At 37.4% G+C, this 10,339-nt stretch overlaps 2 protein-coding genes across 2 annotated transcripts; one reads left to right on the forward strand and one right to left on the reverse strand.

Moving 5' to 3' along the window:
- Positions 1 to 288: 288 nt before the first annotated feature.
- Positions 289 to 5,383, forward strand: LOC120724355. The gene is made up of 13 exons (XM_040016523.1): positions 289 to 328; positions 685 to 722; positions 1,037 to 1,121; positions 1,221 to 1,311; positions 1,452 to 1,540; positions 1,621 to 1,748; positions 1,843 to 1,894; positions 2,729 to 2,826; positions 2,928 to 3,064; positions 3,148 to 3,213; positions 3,401 to 3,447; positions 3,613 to 3,761; positions 4,948 to 5,383. The coding sequence occupies exons 2-13, from the start codon at positions 698 to 700 to the stop codon at positions 5,268 to 5,270; spliced, it is 1,290 nt and encodes a 429-aa protein (XP_039872457.1). The 5' UTR covers positions 289 to 328; positions 685 to 697; the 3' UTR covers positions 5,271 to 5,383.
- Positions 5,384 to 5,403: 20 nt separating this feature from the next.
- Positions 5,404 to 8,844, reverse strand: LOC120724356 (calcium/calmodulin-dependent protein kinase type 1-like). The gene is made up of 6 exons (XM_040016524.1): positions 8,672 to 8,844; positions 8,399 to 8,450; positions 8,230 to 8,305; positions 7,982 to 8,114; positions 6,506 to 6,613; positions 5,404 to 5,935 (listed from the first exon to the last, which is right to left on the reverse strand). Exons 2-6 carry the CDS (start codon positions 8,445 to 8,447, stop codon positions 5,837 to 5,839), a joined length of 465 nt encoding a protein of 154 aa, XP_039872458.1. The 5' UTR covers positions 8,448 to 8,450; positions 8,672 to 8,844; the 3' UTR covers positions 5,404 to 5,836.
- Positions 8,845 to 10,339: the final 1,495 nt, after the last annotated feature.

Consider the following 10,339-nt stretch of genomic DNA (forward strand, 5'->3'; position numbering starts at 1 on the left):
CAGCGTCTACGGTGTACATTTTAGGACATCGTCAGGTATCAGACAAAAAATTGTCAGGTGTCAGTTGTCAAAAAAAAAATTGTCAGGTGTCAGAAAAAAAATTGTCAGGTGTCAGTTGTCAAAAAAAAAAAGTCAGGTATCAGAACAAGGTACTGTTGTGTTCTGTTGTATCAGTTCTGTTGTAACAGGACATGACAACAGGTGGCGCTGTTGTCATGTCCCACCCGAATTGATTTCCAAATACGTCATCAACGTGTGACCGTGGGAGAGCGTAAGGTCACTGACCTCACTGGAGTTTTACCGTGGTTCAGGCTCCTAACGACACAAGGTAAGTTTAACTTTTTCTCCCTTTTGTTCATATTTTTGCCACAGTTGTGTTATATTAAGTTGCAGTTATGTTGTGAAAGTTACATATCAGAGACGGAAAGCCAGTTTTGTACGAAACCAAATCAGTACTATTTTTGTCTGGCTAATTCATTCTAGCTAGCGACAGTGGTGAAACGTGATTCAAATTTAAACTGTTCAGTAATTGTTTTGTATACATTTCAGCAAATGGACAAGCTGAAAGCTCACGAGCAGCCTGCATCCTTTCTGTCGCTCTTTTTCTTTATTTCTCTTTTCTATATTGCTACTGTCGGGATATTTTTTGATCCCGATATGTTTTTTTTCTGTTGTTGTTTTTAGACTTTGCTGCAATATGTCATCTGACGATGATGAAAGGAGTATCCGACTCTGGCTGGTTCCCATGACTGTACCAAAATTACTTTTTTTTTATTATTTTTTTTTTTTTATTAAAAAAAGAGCATTAAAAATAAATGACTGAAGTACAACTTATTTATTAACTACTGTTCACCTCTTTCATATCAAAGAAGTGTATTTTTTGCTACACATGTTTTATTTGTGGGCACTGAATAGACGATGCTTTTAGTGTAATTGCCACATAAAAAGATTTAGTACTTTACTGGTTAATTACTTATGTTCAGTGTAAGAGGTGGGTGATCAATTAGACTGTTGTTGTTACACTTAACCTTTCAAGATATGATGATAATAACATTGTTCAACAAAGGCTTAAAACAAAAGGAAATCAGCTGTGCACTGAATTCATATGGGCATAAAATAAGGTAAGTCTGCATTTCAACAGTTTTCGTGACAACTCTCTAAAATGACAAAACATGCAGTTTGCATTTAATATAATGTAAGTCTGTGTTGTCTTTTAACAGTGAGAGGCATCTGAGACGAGTTTTAAAACTTCTAGGGTTGAAGCGAAGATGCCCCCAACGACCTTTTACTGAAATCCACAAAGCTGTGGAGGTAAGCGTTTAAAACATCAGTGCAAAAAATATATATTTTCCTGAAGTCTGTGTCATGAGCTATTGTAAAAACAATAAATGTTATTTTCTGTAGTGATTTAAAAAAAAAAAAACATTCAATTATTTTATCTTGTTTTTTAGAGTGAGATGAAACAGTGGTCTCCTGAACAAGGAATCAGGGCAATGGTAAAGCGGGTAAGGGATGTCAGAGGAGTGCGGCCTTGTTACAGGTTGGTTAAATAGTGTGTATATAATCAAGTATTCTCTTGTTTTACTGTTGAGCTCAGAGTAAAATCTATTGTTACTGTAGAGACGATGTTGCTAATATAATGAGGTATATGGATGCAAGTGGTCTTCAGAGGAGATCTCCTGGAAAGAAGAAAATTCCCCGTCGGAATTACATCAGCCGTGGTCCAAATGACACATGGCACATTGATGGTATTTATTTTATCTTTTCAATTAACCTTCCAAACATGTTTTGATGGTACTTCTGTTGAAACAAATTGTAATTATTATTTGTTGTTTCATATAGGCAATGATAAACTGAAGTTCTTTGGAATGTGGATACATTTGGGGATTGATGGGTAGGTTTGAATATGGCATTCGCTACTTAATTTATTATATTCAGTGATAGTACAAAGTTGCTTCAAGATAAGGATGTGCGGTAAACTGAGGTGTTATCTCTCCTGAGTAGTCTAGGGCAGGGATGGGCAAGTCCAGGCCTCGAGGGCCGGTGTCCTGCAGGTTTTAGATGTGTCCTTGATCCACAGCTGATTCAAATGGCTAAATTACCCTCACAACATGTTTTGTAGTTCTCCAGAGGCCTGGTAATGAACTAATCATTTTATTCAAGTGTGTTTACCCAGGGTGATATCTAAAACATGCAGGACACTGGCCCTCGAGGTCTGGATTTGGCCAAGCCTGGTCTAAGGGACCAAGATAAAGTATGAATAGTGAAGGAGGATTCAAGATGGCGGTTTTTAAAAGGCTTATTTCCTGCTAGTCTTAAAGTTCCATTTCAGACTGGCAGTTAATTTCAGGGAGGGCCAAGACCAACACAACAAACAAAACATCCCTGATATAAAGTAAACAGAATTTAACTCCAAAGAAAATGTACAATTTACGATAACCTACCTAACCAACACATAAACAGGAGAATACAAGGGATTACAAAACAAAAGGCAGCTCTCCCCTCGCGTCAGTCTGAACACAGTCAAGAGTCACATTCAATTCCAAAGGCATGTAAGCCTACACAACTATGGCAGTCAAAATGGCCGGAGGAACCAGAAACAACGCCTAGACATAATACAATGGAAAACCAGCATACTCTTGGGGAATGTAACAAAAACCAAACATAGTGCCAAAACATGATTAAATCATATGTACAAGTGGCCACTTTTCTGTTTCTTTCTTTTCAAATTTTCCAGGAAGGTTCTATGGCTAAAGGTGGGCACATCCAACCGCAAACAAAACTTTGTGGCCAGATACTTCTTTGAGGCTGTTCAAGAACAGGGTGGTATGCAATATACTAAAAAATGGGGGGTTAAAAAAGATTACATTTTGTTAATAAATTTATTTTTTCATCATTCACTAATTATCTTCAGTTTGTGTCTTTAGGCTGTCCTCAAATGATTCGGGGGGACAGAGGAAAGGAGAACCTTGTTGTGGGTCAAATGCAGATGGCATTTCACATGCGAGATCTTGGGAATCAGGCATGGAGGTGCTTCAGAATGGGGACATCAGTGCACAACCAGGTATGTCTTTAAGCTGGTAAATGACTATTTCTAAAGTAACAACCTGACAACAAAACTGATAATGTCATGTTTCTGTTGTTTAGAGAGCTGAATGTTTCAACAGTATTTTAAAGCGGACATGGATTAAGAAATGGCTGACAACATTTGAGGTAAAGCAAATCTTTCACCTGTAAAACCTATTAACAAAGACTAGCCATCCAAATTTCGTTAAACATACGATGGATTAGTTTATCTGAAAACACAAGGCCAGAATCTGTGTTTATGTACATCTGTACCTTTTCACTAATGAAATTCTCACCTTCACAACTTATGTCTTTTTCAAAACAACATGCGTAGGCCATGATGGAGTCTGGGATCCTTGAACTGGACAATCCTGTGCACATGTAAGTCAATATTTTTAGACATGAAAAATAATCAAGCAGCAGTATGAAAGTATGTGGTCTAGGAATGCCTTTGTTTTTTGAGTACTGATTAAAATTTAGCTTTTACTTATTCTACCTCAAAGAAGCAGATGAACATATAAATTTTTTAATTCTCCTTTTTCATAGCAACTGCTTGCAGTACTCACACTTGCCACTGCTTCAAAGAGACTTAAAAACGGAGCAAACAGTTTGGAACACCCATGACAACCGCAAGCAACGCAATGCACCTGGTCCATTTGGGAAACCCGACCTTCTGTTTACCTCACCACCTCCTGGTATGTCATTTGAAAGCCTGTGGGGTTTTATTTTTTTGTTTGTTTTTTAACTTTGTTACGTTCCCCTGGGGGGGGGGGTCTAGGCGGTGAGGGGGACGTAACAAAAGTGACCGGGTCAGAAAAAGGAGTCAAGGAGGCGAAACAGTTAAATAAAACAGTTTTATTGAAGTAATTCAACTAAAAGAGACGGACAAGCCGCTATCACCATAAAACACAAACAAAACTCAGGCGTTGGTCAAATAAAGCAAAAAGTCAAAAGGAAAGCGCAGCTCACTAGCTGGAAACCACAATACACAGCTCACTAGCTGGAAACCACCGCAAACACTCAGCTCACTAGCTGTACCCACACAAAATGGCACTCTGGCCCAGAGCTCACCCTGCTCTGGGCTTAAATACCCTTAATTGCTGATGGGAGTCAGCTGTACAGGAGGGAAAGGTGGCATCTCAGGCAGGGGAGGTAGTGGGACACGCCCACACAGGCACCCTCAGGAGAGAGAGAGAGGCTAGGGCCGTAACAACTTTCATTAGTTTACTTTTACTTTGATATAGCACTCTTCACAGGATAAAAACCACAAAGTGGCTTCACAATAATATAAAACAGATAAACATAAAACAGCACAATCGAACATACAGAATAAATGCAATCAAGGAAACGTAATGATGGAGGCAGAGCATTCCATGACCTGGGAGCCACCGCTTTGGAAGATCTATTGCCTCTGGTCTTCTGGTGGGACTACTAACAGCCATTGATTAGATGATCACAGGCTGGGAGAGGGAGCGTGGGGTTCTATAAGATCAGAAATTAAGGCAGGAGCTTCACGATTCGGAGCATTGAAAGTCATTACTAAAATTTTAAAATGAATTTTCTAAAATATACTGGAAGCCAGTGTAATGAGCGTAAAACTGTTATAATGTGCTTTCTCTTTTGTGTCTTCCGAAGAAGCCTACTTGTAGTACAATAAGAGATTTCTGAATTTCTACTGTCAATACTAAAATGGCTTCATATTGACACCTTTAACTAAAAATTAATCTAAATGTTTGAGTGATATTTCCATCTTTAAGTTTCTGTAATAACATCTGTAAACACTGACTGCTTCTTATACAGGTTCTAGAACAGCTTTGTCATTATTCATTTATTTTTAACATTCAAAGTGAACATCTTTTCAATATTGTCTTTCATTCGCAGGATATGGCAATGTGCTGCACATTGTTGACCCAGACCTTTTAGACTATGCCAAGCAATTAATCTGTGAGAGGGAAGAGCCTTCACTGGTAGCAAACCAGGAATTCAGAGACATGTGCCAGAACATTTTAGAAAACAGCCAGTTTCCCTGCACACCTGATGGTTGCCTTGCTGCATACCTCATGCTAGTCCAAGAGCTCACAACCGCCATGAACAGAAATGCAGTTCCTACACTTTCTACGTTTGCCGAGGCAAATGACATATACATCTTTCTGAAGAGAGAGAGGATGGAAGGTGCACCAGTAAACATTTCCAATGACCAATAAAATCATACAACAGTGTTTGTTAACATTTATTTATCCTTGTTTAAAATCAACAGGTAATTTGAAAACTGTCTGACCAACAAAATGTACAATAAAATGTTGAAATACAATTGACAAGGTGCCATCTTTCATAATGATTCAGTGTTTCATTTACCACAACTTTTGTTAACAATAATGTAGAACATAATTCACATTGAAAGACTTTTGAACTGCAGACTGTAGCAACATTACCACTTGTAGCCATATCGGCTTGTAAGATCAAGGCCTGACTTGAGAAACTTAACAACATCAGATGCGGAAGGCCTTGAGTCTGGGTCATAGCTCACCAAACCACCAAGAAAACTGTTTTTGTCACTGAGATGTGATAGGGCATGTGGTGGGGTTTTGGTGGCCATTAGTGCAGCCAGTTCTCTTTGTTTTTTTTTAACCATCCACGGAGCGGAACCCGTCAGGATCTCCAAATATGTGGCTCCGAGGGACCACATGTCTGTCTGGAACGAGGCCTCTTCAAACATCAGTATGCATTCAGGGGCCATGTAAAGATATGTGCCACCAGCTGGACCAGTAGCCTAGGCAGTGAACTTACTCCCTTGACGAAGCATCACAGTGTCTCTTATGTTTGCCATGCCCCAGTCTGTCAGGACTGCCTTCTTAGAAGGGTGGTGAACCTATAAGGTATACATATGAGAACTTACCAGGTTGTCTAAAATTTCACAAATGTTATCAAAAATGTCATTCCAAAGACCACAGCTCATAATTGGGGGGGAAAAAAAAAAAAAAACCCTCAAAGCTTTTAGCACCCAGATCACCCAATCACTGCAGATTTATTCTGAGATTGTTTATTATACCCAACATTAAAATTAACAGATTGGTTAATGATCCAACCCGGTTTTATAGTCCTGTGCATTTTTTAATCCCCATTCCACTTAAGCAAGTGGTACAGACTAATAAAATAATAGAAACTTTCAGTTTGTAAAGCCTAAACTTACAACATGTTTGGGAATTTTGTAGGTGTGCAAGAACCAACATATTAAAGAAAAATTGGACTATTAAAGAAACAATGTAAGGCTTCTTACTTTAAAAAAAAATCCTTTATATGAATATGCCAGAAAAGTTTCTCATTGTTCAAATGTAGTGTTTAATAGACTGAAGAGAATAAAGTTAAATAAATAATATACTATTTTTATTTTGATCTTCAAAAACAAAGTTGAGAAAAAGAAAAATACAATATGGCTTACCATGACATTTGCTGGCTTTATATCCTGGTGAATGATTCTCTGTGCATAGATGTACTCTACTGCCATGGATAAGTCCAGTGATATGAAACCGGCATCATCCCCTTCAAGCTATCAAGACAATATATAATATTAATAAAACAATGCGTAGCCAGGTGTGACAATCTAACATGTCTACCACTGGAAATGTATTACTTCAAATAGGATTAGTATTCAAATGCAATTGCCATTTCAATTTCAATAAATTACAATGGGACCTAAGACCAACAAAGTAAATGTTTGGCAGTGACCATCAAAAAGCCCTGATTGCAGTCCTCTTGCGAAACTGTAAGCAGAGGTGAATGGTGTGTGTGAGCAAGGTGGCCAACAAATCTGACTCAGTTACACCAGTCCTGTCTGGAGGACTGGACAGAAATTCCTGAAAAATATTGTAAGAATATTGTAGAAGAAAACCTAAAATGTCTGAACCTCATCCAAGTAAAAAAAAGCAATTCTACCAAAACAGTAAGGGAGCTTATTATTAAAAATTTAAGATTATTCTTTTACTAAGTTGATACTTTTCTGGCATTTGACAATTAAAGATCATTTTGGTCATTCTAAATGGTTGAAAACATGAGAGAGAAAAAAAAGGAATCAGTCTTTTTATATGTTGTACACAAAGATGGTTTCAAGTACATATTTAAACAAATGCCAGCAATAAAAAGTTCTTTTTTAATATGAGTGTTCTGATATCAAAAGTTTTTAAGGTAGACTGTTTTCTTGGATTTGGTAAATGTTTAAATATGCAATTGTAACTCTCTGGTGCCACCTTAAAACCTGTAGTCTGTAATAGGACATGATGTCGTCGGTAAACAGGAAGTAAGTCTGTGAATTAAGGAGAAGGCATGTGCAGCATGGTGGCCTTAGCCAGATAAATCCAGTGGCATCCACATACATCCTATGCCTTTGGTAGCATTGTGGGTATGTATAGACTTGTTTTATATTTTATGTGCATGTATAGACCACTTTCTTTCAAGTAAGTTCATTTTTCTGTAAGTTTAATGATAAAAACCAATCTTATGCAGTTTAAGCTAGCAATCGCTTATGGAGCTAGTTAAAGGGGAATGACAAATGTATTGGAGGCATTCATTATAGTAAGACTTGTTAAAATCATAATTTGATGTTTGTATTTGACTTAAAAAGGGAAGTAATTCATATGAACATTGCATGTTGACATATTAAAAAGCTGGGTTAATATATTTTCATCGTTATATATGTACATGGTGAATAAGTACAGTGATTATGCCTTGTACTGTTTGTTACAGTTTCACCTTTCCCTGTGTCAATAAACCTGTGAACCGGGAATCGTGTCATCAGAGTCTTGATGTGGGGAAGGAGTTTAGCTGACTGCCCAACCATAGCAGAGGCAGTACAATGAGGGTATTAAGATTATTCACATCTACCTAAATGTATTAAACATAAAATTATGAGTATTGGTACCTTCACCAAGCAGCTGTCTGTGTGAAGCACTTGCTGCAGGGTTGCGCCATGAATGTATTCAGCTGCCAACAAAAAGCAGAACTCAGTGCGGGCAACTGCCATGAGTCTGACGATGTTGGGGTTAGACAGTCTCCTAATAAAACAGAAACATGTCCGAATAAAAAAAACAAAATAGAGGCATATTATGTTACAGCTTGAGGAAGAATCGATTTTGACAATGAAAAAAAAAAGTGTGTCAAAGTTCTTACAGTGAAACATTTATCTCATGATGAATGTCGCTGTCCTCCATCCCTTGTTGGCCACACATGATCCTTTTAACAGCTGCTGGAGTACCATGAAAAGAACCTCTATTTTCTTTGCAGTTAAAAAAATTAACTTGCAAGCATTACCAAAAAATTTAATAAAGTGTTGGATTACCATTTTCAAGGTATTTTTTAAGCTGCTCGTAAGCTTTCAGCTTGTCCATTTGCTGAAATGTATACAAAACAATTACTGAACAGTTTAAATTTGAATCACGTTTCACCACTGTCGCTAGCTAGAATGAATTAGCCAGACAAAAATAGTACTGATTTGGTTTCGTACAAAACTGGCTTTCCGTCTCTGATATGTAACTTTCACAACATAACTGCAACTTAATATAACACAACTGTGGCAAAAATATGAACAAAAGGGAGAAAAAGTTAAACTTACCTTGTGTCGTTAGGAGCCTGAACCACGGTAAAACTCCAGTGAGGTCAATGACCTTACGCTCTCCCACGGTCACACGTTGATGACGTATTTGGAAATCAATTCGGGTGGGACATGACAACAGCGCCACCTGCAGGAAGATTTTCTCTCTGGTACCTTGTGTTCTGACACCTGACAATTTTTTTTCTGATACCTGACTTTTTTTTTTTTTTGACAACTGACACCTGACAATTTTTTTTCTGACACCTGACAATTTTTTTTCTGACACCTGACAATTTTTTTTCTGACACCTGACAATTTTTTTTTTGACAACTGACACCTGACAATTTTTTTTCTGATACCTGACAATTTTTTTTTTGACAACTGACACCTGACAATTTTTTGTCTGATACCTGACGATGTCCTAAAATGTATACCGTAAGCGTCAAAGGTGTGCGCATTTTTTGATGTCACACTGTGCGCCACGTTATTGTTTCGGTGAAATTAATTTCTACAATACTATTACTGTTAATTGTACTGTCTGCAGTGTTTAAATGCTTACATATACACACACAGTTACTGTCCCTCCACACATATGACTCTGTTCTGCTTCTATGCCCCAGCTTTGTTTACTTTTTCCCCACCGAGGCTTCTAGACTTCTGATTGGCGAACATTTCTGCACGGTTAGGAATATATCGCCACCTTTTGCTTTGGCATGTTCCTAGCAGCGTTTTCCTTCATTTCTGCCTTTACGTATGGACGGGATTATTTTTTAAAACGAAAAATCTCTGTTTTCAAAAATACCCGTGTACGTGTGGACATAGCCTTTGACTACTGGGGTTTTTTTTTTTTGGTTTTTTTTTTTTGTTTGTGTGAAAGAATTTTTGAACGGCGACACCAGAAAATAATGGATACGTAAAAGAAACTTAATTTAATAGTACACTTATGTAATTTAAATAATAATATTTTTTAGGTACAGAAAATTAATATTCAGCGAATGCATTTGTGCTGTAAAAGAGAAAAAAATCACAGCTGTTATTTCAGTTCTGTGTTTTGTGTCTTTCTGTTCACTCTAGCAGTGGCTGCTGAATATCATCTCCCCCTTTGAACTTCTTCTGAACTTCAGACGGCTCCTTCTTTCATGTTTTCATTTTACATCAACATAATGACATTTTCTTTGTTGTTGCTGTGACTGAAAAAAGGAAATTATTTTCTCTTTTTTTGATATTTTGTTTTCTGTTAAGAATCTGAGTTGTTTGCTGACCTTGTGCCAGTGTCTGAGCCTCCGTGTCCATTATCACATCTGTACATTCATGGAAAGTCAAAAGGAAAAAGTAAGTAATACAATAAAAACATAACAAAGGTAGAAAAATAAAACATTACAAAAGCTGCGTTACAAGCAAAAGCGGGTTTAAGAATTGACTCATTTGCAGAAAGTAGGGAAATGGCAAGTCACATGTTGCTTTATTTGCACACATTACATATGACAAGAACATGGTACCTATCAAAATGCTTCTGGAGTAATTATATATTGTAGTGTCCCACATAAACATATCATTATGTGCCCACCTGTCGTGCATGTACACCTTAAATAAACCTGCATGAATCTTCAGGTGTTTCACACAGTGAAGGGCTCAAGACTAACTTTTTGCCACAGTTACACTGGTGCACCTACATTTTTTTCTTAGGCG

Source organism: Simochromis diagramma, unplaced genomic scaffold, assembly GCF_900408965.1.
Source record: "Simochromis diagramma unplaced genomic scaffold, fSimDia1.1 OVJJ01000685.1, whole genome shotgun sequence".
NCBI classification, from domain to species: domain Eukaryota; kingdom Metazoa; phylum Chordata; class Actinopteri; order Cichliformes; family Cichlidae; genus Simochromis; species Simochromis diagramma.

Bases quoted from the DNA above. Each gene is read 5' to 3' on its own strand.
- LOC120724355 (XM_040016523.1), top strand. From the start codon at position 698: ATGTCATCTGACGATGATGAAAGGA. The intron at 1,122-1,220 runs GTAAGTCTGCAT...GTCTTTTAACAG, and splicing joins TCATATGGGCATAAAATAAG to TGAGAGGCATCTGAGACGAG. The intron at 1,541-1,620 runs GTTGGTTAAATA...TTGTTACTGTAG, and splicing joins GGAGTGCGGCCTTGTTACAG to AGACGATGTTGCTAATATAA.
- LOC120724356 (XM_040016524.1), bottom strand. From the start codon at position 8,447: ATGGACAAGCTGAAAGCTTACGAGCAGCTTAAAAAATACCTTGAAAAT. The intron at 8,306-8,398 runs GTAATCCAACAC...ATGGTACTCCAG, and splicing joins TAAAAAATACCTTGAAAATG to CAGCTGTTAAAAGGATCATG. The intron at 6,614-7,981 runs GTACCAATACTC...TTGTCTTGATAG, and splicing joins CAGACAGCTGCTTGGTGAAG to CTTGAAGGGGATGATGCCGG.